The sequence below is a fragment of the Microcaecilia unicolor genome, chromosome 7 (genome assembly GCF_901765095.1).
Source record: "Microcaecilia unicolor chromosome 7, aMicUni1.1, whole genome shotgun sequence".
NCBI lineage: Eukaryota > Metazoa > Chordata > Amphibia > Gymnophiona > Siphonopidae > Microcaecilia > Microcaecilia unicolor.
In genome coordinates this window covers 92,657,596-92,683,296 of record NC_044037.1, presented here as the reverse complement: position 1 = coordinate 92,683,296, position 25,701 = coordinate 92,657,596, and the positions used below count along the sequence as shown (strand labels likewise).

The following is a 25,701-nucleotide window of genomic DNA, read 5'->3' as shown; positions in this document are numbered from 1 at the left end:
ATATTAATTTATATACTTGATCATTTAGGTGCAGTAAATATTTAAAGAACTGGAACTCATTTGTCCTTCTGTACCACGAGGATGCCATATCTGTAAAAACAAATACAAATACATTCATTTGTTGCCAGTACTTTTGGCAAGTATGTGCACTGAAGTGTCCTGAGTTTATAAAATGTCTGTCTGACAATAAATTTGCACTATGGAGAATGAAACTTAATAGGTAGCAGATTTAAAACAAATCACAGAGTATTTTTTGTTGTTGTTTTTACACAACACAAAATCAAGCTGTAGAATTCATTTCCAGAGGATGGGTTCAAGGCAATAGACATAGCTGCGTTTAAAAGGTGTTTAGACAAATTTTGATAAAAGTCCGTAAGCCGTTATTCATAATGTAGAATTGGGAAAGCCACCAAAGGAATGGAGGACGTAATGGGGCAGGTCAGCAAAATGAAGAGTAGCAAATCTCCTGGACCAGATGGTATTCATCCTAGAGTACTGATAGAACTGAAAAATGAGCTTGCGGAGCTACTGCTAGTGATATGCAACTTATCCTTAAAATCGAGCGTGGTACCGGAAGATTGGAGGGTGGCCAATGTAACGCCGATTTTTTAAAAAGGCTCCAGGGGAGATCCGGGAAATTATAGACCGGTGAGTCTGCCATCAGTGCCGGGGAACATGGTAGAGGCTATTATTAAAAACAAAATTACAGAGCACATCCGAGGATATGGATTACTGAGACCAAGTCAGCACGGCTTTAGTGTGGGGAAATCTTGCCTGACCAATTTACTTCAATTCTTTGAAGGAGTAAACAAACATGTGGACAAAGGGGAACCGGTTGATATTGTGTGTATCTGGATTTTCAAAAGGCATTTGACAAGGTACCTCATGAAAGGCTACAGAGGAAATTGGAGGGTCATGGGATAGGAGGAAATGTCCTATTGTGGATTAAAAACTGGTTGAAGGATAGGAAACAGAGAGTGGGGTTAAATGGGCAGTATTCACAATGGAGAAGGGTAGTTAGTAGGGTTCCTCAGGGGTCTGTGCTAGGACCGCTGCTTTTTAATATATTTATAAATGATTTAGAGATGGGAGTAACTAGCGAGGTAATTAAATTTGCTGATGACACAAAGTTATTCAAAGTTGTTAAATCACGACAGGATTGTGAAAAATTACAAGAAGACCTTACGAGACTGGGAGGCTGGGCGGCTAAATGGCAGATGACGTTTAATGTGAGCAAGTGCAAGGTGATGCATGTGGGAAAAAAATACCCGAATTATAGCTACGTCATGCAAGGTTCCACGTTAGGAGTTATGGACCAAGAAAGGGATCTGGGTGTCGTCGTCGATAATACACTGAAACCTTCTGCTCAGTGTGCTGCTGCGGCTAGGAAAGCGAATAGAATGTTGGGTATTATTAGGAAAGGTATGGAAAACAGGTGTGAGGATGTTATAATGCCGTTGTATCGCTCCATGGTGCGACCGCACCTTGAGTATTGTGTTCAATTCTGGTCCCCGCATCTCAAGAAAGCTATAGTAGAATTGGAAAAGGTGCAGCGAAGGGCGACTAAAATGATAGCGGGGATGGGACGACTTCCCTATGAAGAAAGATTAAGGAGGCTAGGGCTATTCAGCTTGGAGAAGAGACGGCTGAGGGGAGACATGATAGAGGTCTATAAAATAATGAGTGGAGTGGAACAGGTGGATGTGAAGCGTCTGTTCACGCTTTCCAAAAATAATAGGACTAGGGGGCATGCGATGAAACTACAGTGTAGTAAATTTAAAACAAATCGGAGAAAATCTTTCTTCACCCAACGTATAATTAAACTCTGGAATTCGTTGCCGGAGAAAGTGGTGAAGGCGGTTAGCTTAGCAGAGTTTAAAAAGGGGTTGGACGGTTTCCTAAAGGACAAGTCCATAAACCGCTACTAAATGGACTTGGGAAAAATCCACAATTCCTGGAATAACATGTATAGAATGTTTGTACATTTGGGAAGCTTGCCAGGTGCCCTTGGCCTGGATTGGCCGCTGTCGTGGACAGGATACTGGGCTCAATGGACCCTTGGTCTTTTCCCAGTATGGCATTACTTATGTACTTATGTACTTTTTGGGTTCATGTTAGGTACTTATGCGTGGAATAGACGGTTATCATGATGCTGGGCTCAAACCTTTGATCTGTTCCAGCATGGCTTATCTTAAGTTCTTAAGACTGCATGGATCACTACCTTATTCTTATCCATAGTGGGATTATTGATTTTCTTTATTAAATATCACGGTCATAGTGAGCTATGTGCAGTGGCACAGGGTGCAAGGGAGGCAGAGGCACCAAAATTGCACTCTGTCCATTGCCTCCCCTGCTTGGCCACAGTGGGCGGGGTTGGAGTGCTTGAGGGCATGTCACACAGGATGCATTTCTGATAAGCCATACTGGAACAGACCAAAGGTTTGAGCCCAGCTTCCTGACGATAACTATCCATTCCACGCATAAGTACCTAACATGAACCCAAAAAATACATCCATTCCTTTGGTGGCTTTCCCAATTCTTCATTGTGAATAATGGCTTAAGGACTTTTATCAGAATTTGTCTAAACACCTTTTAAACCCAGCCATGTCAATTACCTTGAACCCATCCTCTGGAAATGAATTCTACAGCTTGATTTTGTGTTGTCTAAAAACAATACTTGGGTATTTCCAGGTAGCGCTTACACGTGTAAAAATATATAAATGTGGGCACCTAGGTTAAAGAATTGGGGTTTTACTTATAATGGTAAAAGAAAATTGAGCCAGAGGTATCTTCATAACATGGATGTTTAGCAGAACATATCTCTGGCTCAATTTTCTTTTAGCATCCTATATAATAAAACGCACCTCCAACATTCTGAAGCTGACTGCATGGCTGAGGCATTCCTGCTCTCTGTATCCATCTCCTGAATTGACATCACGTACTTCCGGGTTTGTCACAAGCAGAAGTGACCAACCACACGAGGTTTCTCGGCTTCAGAATGTTGGAGGTGCATTCTATTAAATAGGATTGGTCAGTTCCTTGAATCACAGCCAGAGCTCAGCGTCCTGCACAGTAACGCTCAGACACCAGAGAGAGGGTGGGGGGCCTGACACCAGAGAGAGAGAGGGGGGAGGTATCTCTGTCACACACACACTCTCTCTCTCTCTCTCTCACAGTCAATGTCTTTCTCTCACTTACACTCTCTCACACACTGTATCACATTCACTCTATGTGTCACACAGTCACTCACACACTCTCTTGGTCTCATACACTCAGTCTCACAGAGAGTCTGTCTCACACACACTCTCTCTCTCTCTCTCTCGCACATACTGTATCTGTGTGAGACACACTCTCTCACACTGTGTCTCACATACGCACTTGCACACACTCTCATTCTCACATACGCACTTGCACACACTCTCTCTCACAGACACACTCGCACCCAGACTCACTCTCTCTCATACACACACACTCGCACATTCACTCTCTCTCACACACACAATCACTCTCACATACACTCTCTCTCACACACAGTCACTCTCAAACACACTCCGAGGAAAACCTTGCTAGCGCCCGTTTCATTTGTGTCAGAAACGGGCCTTTTTTACTAGTTATAAGTAAAAACCCCCAATTCTTTAACCTAGGTGCCCACATTCATATATTTTAACACGTGTAAGCACTACCTGGAAATACCCAAGTATTTGGGTGCATACACAAGAGTGGAGCGAGGGTGGGACAGGCAGATCTCCACTTACACAAATAGCTGACAGAATACTCTCTGTCTCATTTAGATGCTTGTACTTATGTCAGCAGTATACAGAATAGACTCCTACCACCTGCCCTCAAGGCACCTAAATGGAAGCACCCAATTATAGAATTGCCTCTAAAAGGGTAATTTATAGCAGGGTGCCTAAGGTAAGTGAACTGGAAGACACCTATTTGTCTTTATAAAATACTGGATATTATGCCTGCTAAAGAGCAGGTGTAAATGAATACTCAAGAGGTGTATGCTGATTAGCATACTTTATAATCAACATGCGTACTTTGCAAATCCACTCATGCTTTTTCCCAGACTGTTTCCCTGGCAATGCCTGTAATAAAAGTATAAATGTTCATGTCGTTGCATGTTCTTTTATGCCTGTTATAATTTTATGAGAGCCATTTTATGTGTATCTATTGTCACATATATGCTAAAATGACTTTATAAAATTACCCCCTTGACAATTCTATAACTGGACGTCTTTATTTAGGTGTCCTGAGGGTGAGCAGTAGGAGTCTATTCTATAAAAGAACCTTTATGCCTAGGTTCTATTATCGAACACTAAGGTAATCCAGTATTGATACACCTAACATTTAGGTGCCTGCACTTAAGCCTGCCTAAGTGTGGCAAGGATTTGCATAACTTATTGCATTCTATAAGTTTTGTGTGTTAAGTGGGATCTCTGCCTTTGTCCTTCTCCTGTTTTTGCTCCTTTGCAACTATGCTCTGTGTAAGTTAAGTGGGTGTTTGCAGAATTTTGCATGTATGCATAAATGTGTGCACATATATGTGTATATAGTATTCTAAACATTTATTTATTTATTTGTTACATTTGTATCCCACATTTTCCCACCTATTTGCAGACTCAGTGTGGCTTACATAGTACCGGAGAGGCGTTTGCATACTCCGGTTTGAACAAATACAAAGTAATGTTGTGGTAAGATAGAGTTCATGTGGTACAGCCACATTAGGGAATCGTTCAACGAAAGAGTTGTGTTATTTACATGTATGTAATTGTGGGCACCTAGATTACAGAATTGCACTTTTAATGTTCAGCTACTACAAAACACAAAACATCTTTAAGAGCATCCTATTGATCTTTTTTTATAACAGGCAATCGACTTTTCAGTCCTGATATTTTATGTGAGATTAAGGAAGAGGAAGATACAGAAGATTCAGAAAGTGACAGTGATCCTCCAAAGGGTGAGTTGCATATGGTGTCTTTCACAGTTCTCCAGAGGTTTTCCTGTTCAGTCTCCATTGTGTTCACAACTGTTTTACTTTATACTTCCCTAGAAAGGGTCCAGCATTGCAGAGGCTCCAACGTTGTTTCTTTGCTCACCATTTGCCTTCCTTGTGGATGGCCTGGTATTAAATAGCATCTTACAACTGAGAAAGCAGTGCTCCACTCTGTTCTTATTCTTTTCCCATGATTTTGCATCAAACACTTAGTTTCCCTAAGATAGAGGGCTTTATCATGATTTTTACGTTGTTCCTTGAATCCTTTGTGTGAAAATACTTTTGGTACAGAGTATTTGGCTTACATAAGAGAAGAGACTGAACATTTCTCTTTACTTTAGATCTAAAGCTTTTATTTTTTAAATTGTTAAATTTCTTTGCTTTTCATTTAAAACTGTACTTAGTTTCTACCTTCCCAATTTGTCCCACTAGCCATTTGACAAGCAAACACCTCCTGCTTTAATAAGTTTCAGAAATGTCATGGTGTAGTTAGCTGAAAACGAAGTAGCTTGAGCCAGGAGTAGGCACACGCAAGCCAAGAGGAATCTGAGGGGTTCTGTCTGGAGCAGGCAGCCATCTTTTGCCTACAAAAGCCATCTTCTCCTTGGGTCAGACCCACAGGTCTTGGAAGCCTGGAGGACATAAGTAGGAGAGCCAAGTAGAGCTAGGCAGGAGTTGCAGAAGCTCAGATAAGACAAAGCCAAAGAAACAACAGTGAAGTGGTTCCTGAAGGCAGAGTTTCTCACATACACAGTGCAGGAACAGAGCAGTTCTGGCAACTCTCTCTCTATGTCTTTAACTGGAAATAAGACGACCACATCAGGAACTGTAGACCATAGAAGGGAGGACTAGTGGCTAGTCCTGGAAGTTCAGAGTCCTTTACTGGTGGGGCATTTGGGCATTATAGTAATCATACTATAAATATTTATTTATCTATTGGGATTTATTAACCACCTTTATGAAGAGATTCACCCAAGATGTGGTGTACAGCAGGTACAGTTTAATATAAAACTTACAATTTTGTTAACAGTATAACAATAGTAAAATAACCAAGAATACAATAACCAAAATACAATAAATGAGGTAAACTTGAAAACAGTAAATTGAAACCTAATAATCTTACTATCATGAAACAGTATAAAAATATATACATTTAACAGCACTGAAATTCAAATACCAGAGATATAATACAGTGTTAGTATAATACTAATGATACACCTAATAAACATGCATTAGAACATTCAACTAACAGAGATATGATGCTAAATATTTTCTACAATATAGCTTACCATATAGCTGAGGGACCAAGAGCAGATATATGATAGGAACAAGATGCACGGTACAGAGTCACTTGGGATAATTTGAGGGTTAGCTAAAATCAAGGCAAGTTCTTTGTATAGTTAAGCAAGATATAAGGAAATGATCTAAGTTACAATATGTGTAGCAAGCTAGTCCAGGTGCAGAATGGGTGTATAGTCAGTCACCCTATATATTAAAGGTTTGGGAGAAGAGCCAGGCTTTCACCTGCTTCCTGAAGTAAAGGTATTCATGAGTTATATGTAGCCCCTCTGGGAGTAAATTTCCGAGTGTGGGGGCTACTCCTGAGAAGGCTCGCTGACGGGTATCACATCATACAATTTCTTTTGATGAGGGTACAGATAGTGATGATCCTTGACAGGACCTTAGAGGTCTTAAAGGTGTGTAAAGGGTTAACTAATTCTTTAAGTACTCTGGCCCATTTTGTCTGAGGGCCTTGAAAATCAAACATAGAGTTTTAAATTTAGACCTGTAAGGGACTGGTAGCCAGTGTAGCTTTTGCGGGAAGGTCTCTATTCTATCCTCATCCTTCTCGATCTATCTGCTGCTTTTGACACTATTGATCACCACCTACTCCTTGATGCATTGTCCTCAAATGGATTTCAGGGTTCTGTTCTTTCCTGCTTTTCTTCTTATCTCTCCCATCATACATTTAGTGTATACTCTGCTGGATCCTCCTCCACTTCTACCCTACTATCAGTTGGTGTACCTCGGGTATCTATCCTGGGACCTTTTCTTTTCTCCATCTATACTTCTTCCCTTGGTAGTCTGATCTCATCCCATGCTTTTCAGTATCAACTTTACACTGATGACTCCCAGATCTACCTCTCCAAACCAGAAATTTCAGCAGGAATCCAGGCCAAGGTATCAGCCTGCCTGTCAGACATTGCTGCCTGGATTTCTCACCGCCAGCTGAAACTAAACATGTCCAAGACTGAGCTTCTTATCTTTCCCCTAAAACAACCTGTCCTCTTCCCACATTCTCTGTCTCTGTGGATAACACTCTTATCCTCCCTGCCTCATCAGCTTGGGGTCATCTTCAACTCCTCTCTCTCTCTCCTTCTCTGCACATATTCAACAGACTGCTAAAACCTATCGTTTTTTTTCTCTTTAATATCATCAAAAGTCATTCTTTCCTTTCTGAGCACACTACTAGAACCTTTGTCCACACTCATCACCTCTCACTTAGACTGTTGCAACTTGCTTCTCCCAGGTCTCCCACTAAGCCATCTCTCTTCCCTTCAATTTGTTCAAAATTCTGCTGCACGACTTATATTCCACCAGTGTCGCTATGTTCATATTAGCCCTCTCCTCAAGTCATTTCATTGGCTCCCTATCCGTTTCCACATACAGTTCAAACTCCTCTTACTGACTTACAAGTTAATTCACTCTGCAGTTCCTCAGTACCTCTCCACTCTTACCTTTCCCTACACATCTCCCCGGGAACTGCATTCACTGGGTAAATCTCTCTTATCGGCACCCTTCTCCTCCACTTCTAACTCCAGACTCTGTTCCTTTTATCTTGCTGCATCATATGCCTGGAATAGACTTCCTGAGCCAGTATGTCAAGCTCCATCTCTGGCCGTCTTCAAACCTAGGCTAAAAGCCCACCTTTTTGATGCTGCTTTTAATTCCTAACCCTTACTCACTTGTTCAGTACCCATGTTTTATCATTCCCACTTTAGTAATTCCTTATCCCTTATTTGTCCTGTTTGTCTGTCCTATTTATTTTGTAAGTTCTGTCGAGCAGGGACTGTCTCTTCATGTCCAGTGTACAGCACTGTGTACGTCCACTAGCGCTATAGAAATGATAAGTAGTAGTAGTAGTTAAAAATACATTTTTATTTACCTGGCCCTGGCCTCTATCCGGGGAATTTTGCTGGACCTAGTGCTTCCTGGTCCTGTGGCCAGGGTGAGACATCGGTGGCTAGCTGAGAGACGCATTGTGGGTCTGATAATTTTGGGGGGTCCGGCCGTTTTGGTGGCCCATTGATGGTCAGGGCTGCATTCCTTTTGGGGGCCAGCGGTTTTTCAGGGCTTCCAGGGAGGAGATTGTGGCAGCCATGACCTTCCTCAATGCTGCCCAGCCGTGGAGTTCTGTTTCCAGCCGGGTGTGAGTAAGAAAATGGCCAGCTTTGGACTGTGAGGGGGAACTCTGAGCATGTGCAGCTTTTTGCACATGAGCGATAGCACTCTTGAGCCAGCACTAGGCTTGAATTGAAGCCAGGGCCTAAATTTGAGAGGTGCTCTGGTGAGGCTCTGCTGTAAATTGTGGCATTTTCCCACATCTCTAGAGGGTCAACTAGGACCCGGATTAGAGGTGGAGGTCATGTTCTGACCCTTTGGGGGACCAGGAAAGGGGTCTGCTGGCCCAAGATTCTGTTTAGTGTATTTTAAAAATGTGTTTTTGGTCCCGATGGGTTGGGGTTTATGGGCTTAATTTTTGATGGAAACTGGTGGTAGTTTCGGGTTCCTGAGAACCTCTTGAGGTGGGCTAGTGCTTTGAAGTTCTTGTCAAAAATCATTTTTGAGGTAAAACAAGAAAGTTTTGGTTTGGCCCAGTTCTGAGCATTACATTTTATTTTTGAGTGGGCATCGCTTGGGGGTGTGCTTGGGGTGATGCAGAATTTTATTGGAGTGGACATCTCTGGATTTATAGGGGTTTTGAGAGTAATATATGACAAAAATGTGTAAACGTCTTTAAATCTGTGTTAAAATGTATGAGAAAAGTACAGTATGTGTGATTTGATGGTACTAAGGGCTACAGAGCCTTTTAAATAGATTTCTTGATAATATTTGTGGTGTGTTTATTAAAAATTCAACTTTTATATTATTCTCTCTGGAGAAATTCTCTTTCGAAGTGGAGATTGTGGAAAGTTCAGTTAGGTTCCATGCTTCAAAACATTCTGTGATCTGAGACTGAGACCTGATTTGCTAGTGGATGCTGCTGATGCAATTAGCGTCATCATCTCCCTTAGCAACAGTGTACCTGGCAGTGGAGAGAGGGGCTGAAGACACTGAAAAGTGAGGACATGTGTGAGAGGGCTCTGACTGTGTGATAGATTTCTGAGCCAAAAAGTGTTTGAAAGTTAGATTTTCCCCAAAGGCTTAAGTACTGAGTGAAGATAAAGTGAGTTGGAAGTGAAAGGTGTGGGAATTGTTCTAAAAAATCTGATTTCTTATTACTTGTATTCTGTTTGAAAGTTTTGTAATTAGGACTGATGGCAGAAAACAATTGTGTGACTGTATGAAACAGGTTTATTTAAGTGGATTAGCCCCACTTAAGTTCTGAGGGAAACTTGCCTTTAAGGCCTAAGGGTTGGGCCTAAAGTAAAACAGCTTGTGTGTTATATATTGTTTGCTAGTGTGACATTGTGGGAGCTTTCACCCTTTTGGAGAGACCTAGTTATTGTGGCACTGTGACTGCAGTATTCAATCAAGAGTGCCCCTTTTTAGTTAAGGTATACAGTGAAAAGTATAGGAGAATTATTTAGGGTTGCAACATTAACATTCATTTTCTCAGCTAGAAAGCCCCAGTAAACCCACTGTACCAGCTAGGGTGGTTCCTGATTGTTAGGAGGAAAGTTTGTCATAGGCAATAGGTTCTAAAGCTGCTGAGAAAGAACTTGAGCTCCAATGGTCAAGCAAGGTGAAGAAAAGAAGCCTGAAGAGAGACCAAAGTAAAGATAAGTCTGCATCTCCAAATACAGCAAAGGACAGGACATTGAGAAGTCATTGGGTTTAGTAAAACTTACCTTTCTGGGGACTGGTTCTGGATGTCTGTACCTCAAAATCATAAGATAGATCACAAAGAATCAATTTTTAAGACACACAATACAAAAGAAAGTTATAGCTATAGAGTAACAGAAAGAAAGTAAGATAACTTTGTCAATACATATCTTATGGTTTCACTGTTCCAGAGAGGTATCTTATCTGATGGGTCATGTTGTTCCAGAGCATTATTGCTGTACCTGTCAAAGAAATGCAGCCTGGGTAGAGAGCAAGTGTGGCTGCGCTGAATTATTGAAAGGAGGAGGAGACAGATGTCTTGGAGGACCCTGGCTGTCTCACACAGCCCTTGTCTGAGTTTCATTTATTTTTCTCCATTCTCATTGCATTGCAGACAGACCCCTGAGGAAGGCTTTTACAGCTGAAACATGGTCCGTGTTGGGTCATCTGTCCATGCATCCTGTGCACCTTGGAGAATATTTTTACTTTTAAGAAGCATTGGACTTCTGGTTATTTTGGTCGCTATTTTGGAACAACATTTGTTGGCGTCTTCCACCCTTTCATTTCTTAAGGTACTGAGAGAGTATTCATGAGGTTGAAGGACTCGTTGAGCTTGTCTACCAGGGCATTCTGCATTCCGTCTAAGTAAACAGCTCTGAGGAAGATGTTTTGGGAAGCTGCCCATGTCCATATCTGGATTGCTTGCTGACAGAGGAGGTAAAGTACATGGAAGATTTGGTCTCTCCCTGCTTGTTCAGGTAATACATGGCCACATGTTTGTATGTGCATACCAGTATTACCTGATTGAGACTTCGATCCTCAAAGGTCTTGAGAGCGTTCCAGACTGCTCGCAACTCCAGGAGATTGATATGATACCTCTGTTCTTGCAGAAACCAAGAACCCTTTGTATGGAGACCATTGAGCTGTGTTCCACATTCTGTCATGGGAGCATCTGTAGTGAGAACCTTGTGATGTAGAAGGGGTTGGAATAAGTCAGATTGTGTGATATCATCCACTAATGAAGAGAGTGGGCTGAAAGGAGCCCCGTGGCCTGAGTCCATTGCAAGATGAGTGTCCATTGAGGAATTTGGAAATGAAGGCGAATCAATGGTGTCTCATGAACTGTTGAGGCCATGTAACCGAGGAGGCCGTCTGATGTGCTGATATACGAGTCGCCTGAGATACCTGAGTGGCAAGATGTATTATATTGTTTGCTCTCTGAGAAAGGTACACTCGACCTTGAGTTGTGTCTAGAAGAGCCCCTATGAATTCTATGGTCTGTACTGGTTGACGATGTGATTTGGGGTAGTTAACTACAAAATTGAGGAATTCTAGGAGTTGTATTGTTGACTTTATGGAAGTGGTGGCTGTTTTGATTAACCACTCGTTCAGGTAAGGGAAGACGTGGATGCCCCATCTACTACCAGACACTTCATGAATACTCGAGGCACCGAGGCCAAGCCAAATGGTCAGACCTTTTACTGATACTGTAGAGACCCACAGCGGAACTGAAGATACTTTCTGTGAGTGGGTAGAATAGGAATATGGGTATATGCCTCCTTAAGATTTAGAGAGCAAAGCCAATCATTGAGCTGTATCATGGAGAGTAGTGACCCCAGAGATACCATGCAGAACATTTCTTTGTGGAGAAATTTATTTAAGTCTCGTAGATTGAGAATTGGACGAATTCCTCTTGTTTTTTGGGGAATTAGAAAATATCTGGAGTAGAATCCTTGACCCCTGTCCGATGAAGGAGCTAGTTCTATCGCATTCTGCTGGAGGAGAGCTGAGAGCTCCTCTCGTAATAATTGGAGTTGGAGGGAGTTGAAATGAGACTGTCTTGGTGGATGATCGGGGGGGGGGGGGGGGGGGGGAATCTTATTTGCCAATGCAGAGCATGTGTGTAAGACCCAACAATTTGTTGGTATCGACAACTGGATGGTGGAAGTGCTATCTGGTAAGGAGTCAAAAGCTAGGCTGTTGTTTGACTGAGAAGGCATTTGGGATTTCTATCCACGCTGTTATCTTAGACAGGATCGTTGAGTTGTAGAACGCTGAGGTGGAGGGGTATAATGATAATTAGAATGAAAATTAGAGCATCTATAGCCCTCTTGAAACCTTCTAGTAGAAGAGGATGGTGTAGTAGTCCGTGGCCTTGGTAATGTTTTTATTGTATCCATATGTTTTTTGATTAGGTCGGCCACTTCTCAACTTTGTCCCCAAACAAGTTGTCTCCATGACATGGAACATATGCAAGGCGCTACTGGTTAGCAGATTCAAGGTCAGAAACTCTTAGCCAAGACAGTCGGTACATTGCTATTGCTGGAGCAGAGATGCAGGAAGAAATGTCAAAAGTATCAAAGGCTTGTCTAACAAGATATATATGACAGGCAAGGAGCTTTCTGTGAAGTTTTTGGAACTCCTTATTTATCAGAAGGAAGATATTCAGCAAATGATAAAGAACTCTGTAAAAGAGATTTTAAATAAATGGAATAAAGCTGGTAGTCTAAAATGTAATTGGTTAGCATTGTGGCTTGGAAAGATTTTCTGCCAAACGAGTTCAAAGTTCTCACTTCTCTTCCTGGAGGAGCAGAAGCATGAGATCTGGCACTGAGACTGCATTTTAACGCAGACTCAACCACTAAAGAATGATATGGTGGCTGCCTTCTGTCAAATCCGGCACATTTTTCTATTCTATACATTGTGTCAATTTTCTTTGGGGCAATTTGGACTAACAGGGTTTTCCCAGTTTTTGAATAAAGTAGTTTTCATAATTGAATGGAGAGGAACTGTAATACCCTCTCTTGGTGGGGAATCATAATCAAGAACCTCAAAAGGTTCTGCCAGAGGTTCCTCCTCTGTTTCCAGTTTGAAAGGTATGTAGCCTGAGCCATTTCATGAACGAAACCTAGAAAGGATATACTTTCTGGGGGAGATTTTCTCCTCTGAGGTGACGGAGAAGGATCATACAGGATGCCATTGGAGACTGCGATTGCAGTAGCCCTAAGAGCTCTTCCTTGAGCATAGCCCGGATTTCCTCGTACAGGCTTGACATCGGTATGGGCTGAGAAGCTGGTGTGGACAGCAGGAGATGTAGCCTGTACAGGCATAGGAGATCTAGAGGTCCTTGAAGGCTCCCTATGTGAAATGATCTGTAGAGATGGAGAGCAGTCACTGCGGCATGGATGCTTCCCGTACACCGATGACATGGATGCAGGAGCGATGTGGGACAAGGGCCTATAGGGAGAGCAATGGTGATGCTTCCTTGGCTTTTTGTGCTGCAAGTCCCTCGATGCTCGAAGTACTGATGAGGAGGATGTGGAGTCCTAGCGTGAACGTGGTATTGACTCTGATGTTTTACCATATTGATGCTGCATGGGTGCACTCAACGTCAGTGCCAATGCAGGTTCTGCCTCCTGAATCTCCTGCCATACTCGATGCCGATGTCAATACAGAACCAAAACGTTTTTGACACTGGATTCTGCAGGCTTTGATGGACAAACTTCTGCATATGCTGACAGAGGTTACAGTGAATGTCTCAGCAATCTGGACCTAGGTACTGAACACACCAGTTATGGGGGTCTTTACCTGAAATAGTTTTATTACACCAAGTACACTTTTTAAAGTCACCTAGCATTCTCGATGACATGGAGGGAAAAATGGCTGACGCAAGGTCAAAAGGCTCAGTGGGCCAGGGAACTCAAGTAATCACGTACCCGAGAAAGGTTGATGGTTCCTGGGTAGATGGAAAGCCTCAGAGGCCTCTCAGGCTGAAAAATAAAAAGTTCAAAAATTTAATTAAAAAAGTTAAACTATGACAAAAACAAATAATTAGGGGGAAAAATTAACCCGAAAAGGGAAGGCACCAAAAGGCAAAAAGTTTACATGCTGAGGAGAGATCAAAATACAAACTTTCTGCTCTGTAGAAAACAAAAGACTGTCGGTCCCACCCACCACTCACTCACGCACAGTGGGGGCACTGCCTTAAAGAATTAAAGTGGCAGTACACTTCGGCATTGTCCTCACCGGGCTCAGTCAGATGATGTCATCCATTTGTGAGAATGTCTGCTTGTCCTCAGAGAATGCCCCACTCCAAAAACTACCCTTCACAACTACCCCACTCCTCAAAATTTGTCTATTTCTACAACTAACACAGCATCCCACAAACTTCCCAACCCTAAAAACTACTTCCCTGCAACAGTCCCACCACCCCACATATTCCTCTGCCCCAAAACATGGCCCCAGCAGCTACTTTTATAAACTGTGGGCAGGGCCACACTGAGCCATTGGAAAATTTTACACACACTTTGTGTCCATATGTTTTGGGGGGGGGGAGGGGTCCTGTGAGATGTAGTCAAGGTTAGGATTGCCAACTGTCAAAATAGAATTTTACACTGTCCATAAGGTAGAATGATGTGTAATCTGTCATTTTCTGAATTTAAAACTTCTATCCACAGTTATTTAATCCCCCAGCCTCCCCCCAACCCACCCCATTCCAATGTGAGTGAACCTGCCCTGCCTGCTTCCATTGGCATTAGCAACAGAGACTGCAGGTCGGATCCAGACAATGAGAAAGCAGGGGGGCAGAGCACTGGCTTGTAGCTCTAGTCACAGGAAGGGAGGAGGTAATCTGGAGGAAGTTTCTGTACTGCATAAAGTTTCTGCATGTGATGGGGGTGGGGGGAGCAAAAGACAAATGAGCCCCCTTCAAAAAATGCCTCAATACATTTCTATGGGAGAAGCAGTGCCAACAGCTGCAGTATACATGCGCTTATTCAGTGTAATATAAACCCTGATGCACAAACTTACCGGGGCAGTAATGTGCTATTTTGACCAGTTCGAGCCAGTTTTGCGAGCACAGTATTCAGCGAGAAATGTACAAATGGGTTCTGCGGGCTCTTTTCTGTTTGTAGTAGTAGCAAAACTATTATAATGAGCTGATCAGTATGTATATGTGTATTCTGAGCGATGCACAGCTGTTCCCAAGCAATGCATAGAAAGAAACGCCTACCTTTTCCGAGGAAATTTGTACGGGAGCTGTCGTAGCAGACTTCAAATGAATTTGTGTATCCCATCTGTCCATTTTAAAATATAGGAAGCAACTTCAGGAGGATAGTCACCAAACTTGCAAGCAGCCTGACAGTTCTGATTATGCTCCTTTCTTCCCCTCCAGTGTTACTTTTCTCCGAGAACAAGAGCAGTGAAGTGTCTAGCGCTGCCCCACACATCCAAACCCTCTGGTCCATTTAGAAACCATCAGGCAGAGAAAAAAAACTGCATATTTGTAACAGAAATACCTTGATGTCCATAAAGAAAAAAAATATCAAATGAAAAGTGTCTTGCGGGTCCAATTAATATTTTCCCTTTTGCAATACTGCAGAGAAAAATAACAATAATTTAAAAAATTCAAGGATGCCGACTGCAAAAATCGTAAAAAAACTTCCAATGCAGTTTTTGATGCTTGTATTCTCTATGGATTTTTAAACGCGGGTGCTAAGAAAGCGTGTGTGTGAAACGCAGTGGAGGCATTTTCTGGGCATGTGCTTAGCAACCATGCTTACTGATTGGCTATTCTACAAATGCGCTTGATTTTTCCCTACTGAGCTGCTCACTGAAAGTCCGTTCAGCTCATTTTCATGCAATTCCCTTTGGGAATCGCTTGCTATTTCCAACTTGGTAACTTTTACCGAGGATCTTAAAGCAATGGGGTTTTGCAGGGACTTTTGTGCATCAGGACCTCAGAGATTAAGGAATTGCACTTTTCAAACTGCCTTCCTCACCCTTCTCCTCTCCTGATCACAGACACAGAGAACAAACATACTCATACCAACACATATGCACAGAGACATACCCACCAACCCCCCATCCCCCAACGCACACACATGCATTTGCATGCAGAGGGGTTGAAAAGAATTCAATGAGCACTGCTGTACATGCTTTCCCCACTTGTTACTCTTTAGATATGTTAATCTTTCTTCCTGCAAAGCATTTTCCTTTAGAAAGGCTGCACACCTACTTATGTCCATAGACTTCTATTGAGATAGACATGCTGAAAGCCACTGCTTGTCCCTGGGATCAGTAGCATGGATCTTGCTACTATTTGGAAATCTGTCAGCTACTTGTGACCTGAATTGGCCACTGAAGCAGGATACTGGGCTAGATGGCCCATTGTTCTGACCCAGTATGGCTATTCTTATATTCTTATGATGTGAAAATTGCTGTAACCATTTATAGGCTTTATGTATGTGGAGTTATATCTACTTACAAATAGTCAAAGATATTGCAGAGCTATCCAGGCAGATGACTATTATATGTCTCTATAAGCAGTCAAATGGTTCATGCTCAAAATAAAATTAGATGTCTTGTATATATGTATTTTTATAGAAAGTCTTCCATATTACCTAATGTACCTATTGTCTGAATGATCTGCATAATTTACCTGAGGAGGGCAATAGCGAGATCTATTTCTGTGGTTAAAATATATTATGCCCACAAATGCCAAGGCTTTAATTTTTGCCTAACTTCTCCATAGATAAAGGTTTGTGTGTTGTGAAGGAAAGGGGTGCTAGTGGGGGTGGAGATTGGAGATATATATGTATTTTCCAATGGAAACATTGCATGCAGATAAAGCAGATACAATCTCTATCCATAACCTTTTCAGAGAGAATAATCAAAGCAAAAGCCAGTGCAGATGTTGCTGATTATTGCTGCAAAGCTACTTGTGATGTTTTCACAGTGCAAGCAGTTCTGATTTCTGCCCCTTCAGGCCTTTGTGTACAGTGAATTTTACTGGCATCTTTTAAGGCAGGGCTTGATAAATTTTATTTCAATTTAGGTGCTAGCCCTAAAAAACATAGCAGCTAGCAAGTAAGACCTCTCTTGCTTTTCCCTTCTTCACACATTTGTCTCCTAGGAGGGGGGCATCTCCTCTGAGGTCTGCTGCAGCTCACAGGACAAATCCCTCCTCTCAGTACCCTTCTCCACCACCGCCAACTCAGGCTCCGCCCATTCTGCCTCGCCTCACCCTATGCGTGGAATCAACTTCCTGAGCCCCTACACCAAGCCCCCTTCCTACCCATCTTCAAATCCTTGCTCAAAGCCCACCTCTTCAATGTCGCCTTCGGCACCTAACCTTTATACCTTTCAGGAAATCTAGACTGCCCCAATTTGACTGCCCCTACTTGACTGACTGTACATTTGTCGATTAGGTTGTAAGCTCTTTGAGCAGGGACTGTCCTTCTATGTTAAATTGTACAGCGTTGCGTAATCCTAGTAGCGCTTTAGAAATGTTAAATAGTAGTAGTAGTAATATAATGGAATCTCCTTAAAGTGATGCCTGTGGTTGAAAGTGTAGAAATGTCAAGAAGGGCACTCCAGATTTAGTAACATGATACACTTTTTTTTTCAGTTGCAGCTAAAACAGATGATAATGCTAATAATTTATTACGCATTAAGGAAGAGCAGGAAGATGCATATTTTACCAATCATCCAGATTCGACTGGAAGAAAAACAGTTACATATACCTGTATAGGTGGTGAGTGGCAGAAAGAGACCCAGCTGTGAAAGCTATCTGTGTTTACTGTTCATGTGTTGTCTGCCTGTTAAGCACATGAATGCTGTATGTGTATCTGGGGGACAGGCACCATGCACTGGAAAGACAGCACAGAAAAAGTATGTGCTGTTCTGTCATCACTACTACTTCAACTGAATGACTTGCACACTATGGAGAGAAAACATTGCAGGCCAGGGCATGAGACTGTTTTCTGTGACTGGTGCTGCAGAAGAGGGAGAGAAAGAATGAAGGGAAAGTAAAAATAAGAGGGAATTAAGAGATGAGGTAAAGCACAGTTATGGGAAGGGGAAAGTTAAAGGGGTGGAGTAAGAGGATGAGATGGATGGTGGTGACACTTGGAGCAATAAGTTTTCACTTGAGGAGACTAAGCACCACACGCAGGAATTTTTGTGTGTCTGGGACCAGAAGCTGACATTATTTTTGTTCCTGTTTTCTCTCACAAAACATAACAGAGTCCAGGTCTGTGAGGTTCTCTCCCCTCCCCCCCCCATCCTCTCAACCAGAGCCAAAAGAACAAAGGAATGTGAGTTAATATAGCACACCTCTTGTGGTTCCCTCTACACTGAAAATAAGAGGTTCCTTGACATGAAAATAGAATTAGGGACATCAGGGAACTGCTGGGAGGGACAGAAATGAGTGGGAATTAAGAACACAAGAGGAGGATTTATAGAGGGAAGAAAAGCACAAAAAAAAGCAAGGGACACTATAGGGTGGGGAGGGGGAATGAAGGAAATATACAAGAAACTAAATCCTCATGGCAAAAAGAATAAAAGAAACCCAGTGGTCATGCAGCCCCCTAATAATGTAAACTTATGGCTTGTGGTCACCACTAGCCTCCTAGAGGGAAAGTTTCAAATAGATTTAATGTTAATCAATTTATTCTCCAGGATAAAAACTGCCCTGTACAGAGTGGTTAAGTCTAACTGCCTAGTTTTACTATGTAGCTGAGGTTAGCCTCTAATTGTAGTCGTAATTGTAATTGTTCTGGGGGCATAATTTGACCAGTAATGAAAATTGCACATGTGTATTAAATATTTTGGTAGGCACATGTAATTTTCCCCACCTAACTCCCTCTGCAGAAACAAAATCTCTTAGCTCCCAACTGTAATAGTTGATGACCAGGAATTGTGTGTTCTGGGACTTATTACTGTTAGCAGCAGTGGCATCCTGCAGTTGCCTGTGGCTGTGACAACCCAGCTGTTTGTATCATTTTCATATTAAGTTGTTCAGTCAAAAGCTTCAGAAACTGCTGTGTCCTGAGCCCTCACTGAGCTCCAAGGCTTGTACAATAAACCAGAAGCCCTACTTGATGAAATCTTAGTTTCTTTCTTAAGCCGCTTTTTGTTCAAACAATGTCTTCACTATCCACCAACTTCTAAGGGACTGAAGTGTGCAGATGCAGCTGCATTGCAGTTTCCATATCTAACCAGCCACAAAAAAGGTAGGTCTCATACAGGTAGCAACAAGGAAAACCAAAAGTGAAGAGGCCGCAGACATACCAAAAATTAAACTACATAAATTACAGATCCGTTAAAATGAACCCAACATGGCCTTGTTTTAGCTATTGCCTAAATGAGGGGTAATAAAATGCCATATAGATTAGCAAACCTTATCCTATATAATAAAAAGCACCTCTAACATTCTGAAGCTGACTGCATGGCTGAGGCATTCCTGCTCTCTGTATCTATCTCCAGAATTGACATCACGTACTTCCGGGTTCGTCACAAGCAGAAGTGACCAACCACACGAGGTTTCTCGGCTTCAGAATGTTGGAGGTGCATTCTATTAAATAGGATTGGTCAGTTCCTTGAATCACAGCCAGAGCTCAGCGTCCTGCACAGTAATGCTCAGACACCAGAGAGAGAGAGGGGGGCCTGACACCAGAGAGAGAGAGGGAGGGGGGGCCTGTCACCAGAGGGGGGGGAGGAGGTATCTCTGTCACACACACACACTCTCTCACACAGTCAATGTCTTTCTCTCTCACACACACTGTCTCTCAAACACTCTGTGTCTCACACTGTATCATATTCACTCTCTATGTGTCACACAGTCACTCACACACTCTCTTGGTCTCATACACTCAGTCTCACAGAGAGTCTGTGTCTCACACACACTCTCTCTCTCACACACACTGTCTCACTGTGTCTCACATATGCACTTGCACACACTCTCATTCTCACACACACACTCTCTCTCTCTCTCTCTCACAGACACACTCGCACCCAGACTCACTCTCTCTCTCACACACACACACACTCGCACATTCACTCTCTCTCACACACACAGTCACGCTCACATACACTCTCTCAAACATACACACTCCGAGGAAAACGTTGCTAGTGCCCGTTTCATTTGTGTCAGAAACGGGCCTTTTTTTACTAGTGAACTTATAAATTCCAGTAAACAAAGGCTAACCAATGTCTGCATACTATAAACTTTTTTGGCATTTATATCGTTACACAGCATGCACCAGTGTCTGTTCATGCCATGTTCTTCAACTTGGAAGCTCGATGCTGGTATATACAAGAGCGTGTTGAAGGACATGACATGAATAGATACAGATGGATGCTCTGTTGTGATATAAACGCCAAAGAATTATATGGTACACAGTGGTTAGTCTGTATGTATTTGTTTTCCATATTTTATTCAAAAAGGAACAGGAAACAGTATGATACTTCTACTCTCCACAGTTTCACTGTGAACAATAAATTTATTTATTTATTCATTTAGAACATTTGTATCCCACATATTCCCAACATAACAGGCTCTATGTGGCTAACAACATGTATGGAAGGAACAACATATCGATACAATGGCAGAATAGAGAGTAAGGAACATCTTGGGGGGGGGGGGGAGAAGACAACAGGGAGGACAAATGAAGGACAGCAAGGAATTAAGAAGCAAGGGAGTAAGTTTTTTCACATAGGTAAGTCTTGAGGAGTTTCTTCAACAGAATGTGGTCGGCCGTCTCTTTTAACGTTGAAGGCAGAGCATTCCAGTAACGAGGACTCGTGAAACAAAAAGAGGAGGCGAAGAGCAATTTGTATCTTAGATTCTTGCAGTTAGGAAAGTGGAGATTAAGATAAGTACGTGACGATTTTCTGGAATTTCTGGGGGGGGGGGGGGAGGTCAATCAGGCTGAACATATAAACTGGAGCAACCCCGTAGACGATCTTGTGGGTTAGAGCACAAATTTTGAATTCAATACGTTCTTTTATCGGGAGCCAGTGGAGCTTCTCTCTTAAAGGTCTAGCTGACTCAAACCAGGATTTGCCAAAGAGCAATCTGGCCGCCATGTTTTGCGCCGTCTGGAGTTTCCGTAAGGTGTGTTCTTTGCATCCAGTGTAAATCCCATTGCAGTAGTCAAAATGGCTCAATACTAGAGAGTGGATAAGAGTCCGGAATAGGTCAAACGGAAGGAACTGCTTGATATGTTTCAGTGACTGCATGGAGAGGAACATTCTCTTTGTGATAGACGAGACTTGAAGGTCGAGGGACAGGTGGGAATCCAGAATGACACCAAGTAGCTTCAAATTATCTGCGATAGTGATGGAGTAGGCCGGCGCAGTAATCGTGCCTGGGAGGGATTTATTGAACGGGGAGGAGAGAATGATGCACTGGGTTTTTCCTTATTAAGCTTGAATTTGAAAGCGTTCGCCCAGCTGGTCAGGATGGCAAAACTAGTTTGTATTATGTCTGAGATTTCAGTTAAGGAAGATCAGAAGGGAATTGATAAATGTTAGTTTATCCAATGTTAAATAGAAAAAAAAAATCTAGACGCTTACAAAACTTATTCCATCCTTTCCTTGTTCAAAGTGTCACTGATTAAGCCAAACTACTCAATTAGTCTGTAAACCCCATTCTTCCTTCCCTCCTCCCCCTCAAATTCTGAGTTCCAAGCTGCATTGCAGAAGTGATTTCCAATCCTATTCCATTAATCAGCCTAGAAGGGCTTTTATATATGCATATTTCTTATGGCTGTTTCTGTCACGTGAATAAAGCCCAGGTTCTCAAAACTCACTCATATTATCTTGCAGCTCATGGTCAATTTTTTCATCTTGTAGGTATACATGTCTTCATTGCCTTTCTGTCTTTGTGGGTAGGGTGTCTCTCCTCCAATATCTGGCAACTAAAGTTTTAGGTGCTATCAATTTGGGATGGACAGCCAGAAAATGTTTTTGTTTTTTGTTTGTTTTGAAACAAATGTCCTTAATAGTGTGCACTACCCCATGGATTCTATATATGGCACCCAAATTTGGGCGTACTCTTGAGATGTGTGCACAACTTAATTGGCTAACGAGCTGTTAACCATCAATAACTGGATGCTAACAACCAATTATTGATGTCAGTTGGCACCGATTAGTATATGTGCACACATCTGGCTGCATGCTATTCTATTATGCTGGGCTCCTAAATCCCATAGCAGGCAGCCAAAAGGGGATGTGGCCATGGGAGGGGCATGGGCGGGTCAGGGGTGTTCCAAACGTTGTGCACATTGTTATAAAACAATGGGTCAGCTCACCCAGCTTGGGCACTAGGATTTACACCAGGTTTCAGCAGGCGTAAGTCTGGCCCCCTGAGAATCAGCGCTAAGCACTATTCTGTAAAGGATGCATGCCCTGTATAGAATAGCATTTAGTGCCTATTTTGTCCAGCGCCTATTGTTGAGCGCCATTTATAGAATTCTCCCTTATATGCACATAGGAGGCAATTATAAAAATAGGTGCCACAGATTAGCATCTAGATGCATTAATTCTGTAATGGTATCTGGGTACACAGATTCCATTACAGGATACTAGTGTAAGTTGGCTTCTACATGCCTACATTTAGGCGTGCCCATTTATGCCATGCCAATAGCGGGTATAACTGTGCATACTTAAATATGGCAATTTAGTGCATAACTTACAGTATTATGTAAGTTACATGTGTAAGTGGGAGCCCCATCCATACTCCACCCACTTGTATACCCCTTCCATTTATATGCTAAGCAAGTTGCGCTCATCAGTTATAGAATACTGCCTAGTGTCCAACTCACACTTATGCAGAATTGCTAATATTCTACAATTTTAGTGCTCAAATGGCACTTACATCTGGGCACTAATCGTGCACGTTTTTCTTAAAGAGTGTGTACTATTTGTACATAGTATGAATTCTTTCCCTATAGTGCACACTATTATTAGTGTCCAAAATTTATTTCAATGACAGCCCATCCCTAGTAGGAATTGAGTCAGCCTATAGACATACTGCTGGGCTTCCCCCCACCTCCAGTAGTCCCTTGTAGTGGAGCAGTATTTCTTTTTAAAGGAATTTATACCTTCGTGATATTTGCTAGAAATGTATGAAATTTGATGATCCCTGATGCAAGCAATAGCTGAAACATGGCCATGTTAACTGTTTTGTAGTTTAAATGGTTTTCATAAATTTTTGACTTTTCTGTGCCTCGTTCTCTGCACCCCCCATACTTTCAATTTTCCCAATGTTATATCTAAAACATGACTTTCAAATTATCTTAGGTATAAAGTCAGCAGGAGCAGTATAAGGGGGGAAAGCCTGAAAGTTCTCCTTCTGTAATATATTTACTATCAGATATTCTATTCTTTGTTTCATTGAGCATGTAAAATAAAGCAAATGCCTGCTCTTTTGATTCTTCCACCAGAGGCTGGCTCTCCGCAGATAAAAGAGGAGGAAGTACTTTCTGGAAAGTGCAGTGAAAAACCAAAACTTCTTGAGAGGTCGTATGGAAATCCTGGAGAGAGCACTCACTTGGCTTCTGAGCAGAAGTCGGTCAGCCCAGCCCAGCAAACATCACCAAGTAGCTGCTCTTACAAAACTGGCACAAGCCTGGACTGCACTACCACTTTTAGTGTATTGATTGACCCATTTGTACCACAAGGTGCCCCCACAGATGAAGACTCAGATTCTGAAATGAGCCGAATGCAGATGGACCCTGGGGATGGGAAACTGTATGAATGTCACCAATGTGGGAAAGGCTTTAATGACCATTCAGCTATGGTGAAGCATCTGAGAATTCACACAGGAGAGAGACCCTATAAATGTAGTGAGTGTGAGAAGAGCTTTGCTGACAGCTCCACACTGGTTAAGCACGTGAGGACTCACACAGGAGAGCGACCCTATAAGTGCAACGTTTGTGAAAAAAGCTTTGGCCAGACTTCAACTTTTATCAAACACCAGAGAACACATACAGGAGAGAGACCATACAAATGTACTACATGTACAAGCCGTTTTAGGGACAATTCAACTCTTCTTAAACACCTACGAACACACACTGGAGAAAGGCCCTACACATGTTCTGAATGTAAGAAAAGTTTCAGTCAGAAGGCACATCTTATGAAACATCAGAAAATGCACACAGGGGAGAGACCCTATAACTGTACTAAATGTGATAAAAATTTTAGCAACTCATCATGCTTACTTAAACATCAGCGAACTCACACGGGAGAAAGACCCTATACATGTACTGAATGCAAGAAAAGCTTCAGTCAGAAATCGAGTCTCATCACCCACCAAAGAACCCACACAGGAGAGAGACCATATCAGTGTACTATCTGTGAGAAAAGCTTTAGCCATGTCTCAAGTCTTATTAAACATCAACGAATTCATACGGGGGAGAGACCATATAAATGTACTGAATGTGGAAAGCGCTTCATGCAGAACTCCAGTCTCATTAAACACAAAAGAACACACACAGGAGAGAAACCATATAAGTGCACTGAATGTGCAAAAACCTTCACACAGAATTCCAACCTCATCAAGCACCAGAAAACCCACACCCGCGAACGAGATGGTAATAAAAACACTGCTAGCCTTGCTGCTCGTGCCAGGCAGCAGAGAGTTCAAGAAAAAGAGAGAGAGGGCAAGAACAATTTCACCCATGTGCCGTCCTTCATGGAACATGAAGGAATCTTCACACGTGTGATAGAATATGATGCCGGATTTGTTGATGCCTCAGCTCCCAATGAAGAATCAAAAGAAGAAGGCAATGTATGCTTTAGTCACACCTCTGTTCACCATGAGTCCCAGAGCATACTCACTAAGGAAACAGAATATGATGTTGGTTTTAGCCAAACTACAGCCCTCAAACAGGGAATAAAGGCACAAACAAAAGAGAGCAGTGCAAAATGTAGCACTCGGTCAGCTGTTCCTCAGCAACAAAGGACCTACGCTAAGGAGAAGGGCTCTAGTAATAATGCAAAACCCAGTAACCAACAAGCAGCCCATGAAAGGGTGAGGGGCTGCCAGAGAGGTTTTAGTACCGCTGCTACTTCTCCTCAGTACCAAGAACCTTGCCCTGTTGAGGACGTTTACATCTGTGGGAAATGTGGGAAAAGCTTTACTGACCTCTCCCGTCTCAGTGGGCACCAGTGCTCCACCAGGATCTGCTTGCGGGAGTAGGTGTGGCAGGTTTCAGTGCAAGGCCGTGCTGATCATTTGTGAGAAGCGCAAGGGCATCAACCAGCACTGGCTCAGCCAGGTGCCTTTCTACTGCTTCTAAAAATAGATGGAACACCAAGGTATATCATTCACCCTGATCACTCTAATTGTGGCATTCTATCCTTATTAAAGAGTTCAGTATTTCAAAGGTACACACAGTGTGAAACTGCTCACTTTTTTATCATTTAACAAATGTACTGAAGTATGAGATTCTTTTCTACTGCTCTCTCTTCTGCAGCCCTTGGATAAGTCAGGTTAGTAGGAGAGGGAAACTGCATTTTTTAAAGTTACATTTGTACCCTGCGCTTTCCCACTCATGGCAGGCTCAATGCGGCTTACATATACAGGTACTTATTTGTACCTGGGCCAATGGAGGGTTAAGTGACGTGCCCAGAGTCAAAAGGAGCTGTGCCTGAAGTGGGAATCGAACTTTGTTCCCCAGGACCAGAGTCCACCACCCCTAACCACTAGGCCACTCCTCCACTCATGTCTGTTGTCTGATTTTGTTCATGATGACATACACGGGATGTGATTACTATAATGGTTGTGTGAGATGCTTTCCAACTAGATTTTCTCCCAGGGCTGCAAGAAAGAAATGGTAAGAGATTTTAAATGTATTGACCTAGTAGGG

General features: G+C 42.4%; 1 protein-coding gene across 1 annotated transcript in view; it reads left to right on the top strand.

Moving 5' to 3' along the window:
* The window catches only part of LOC115474279 (zinc finger protein 79-like), a 136,368-nt gene extending 110,961 nt beyond the window's left edge, over positions 1-25,407 (top strand). The window contains exons 8-10 of the mRNA XM_030209677.1: positions 4,874-4,963; positions 17,454-17,579; positions 23,275-25,407. Of these exons, the coding sequence (XP_030065537.1) occupies positions 4,874-4,963; positions 17,454-17,579; positions 23,275-25,031 (1,973 nt within the window). The 3' untranslated portion in view covers positions 25,032-25,407. The remainder of the gene's footprint in view (positions 1-4,873; positions 4,964-17,453; positions 17,580-23,274) is intronic.
* Positions 25,408-25,701: the final 294 nt, after the last annotated feature.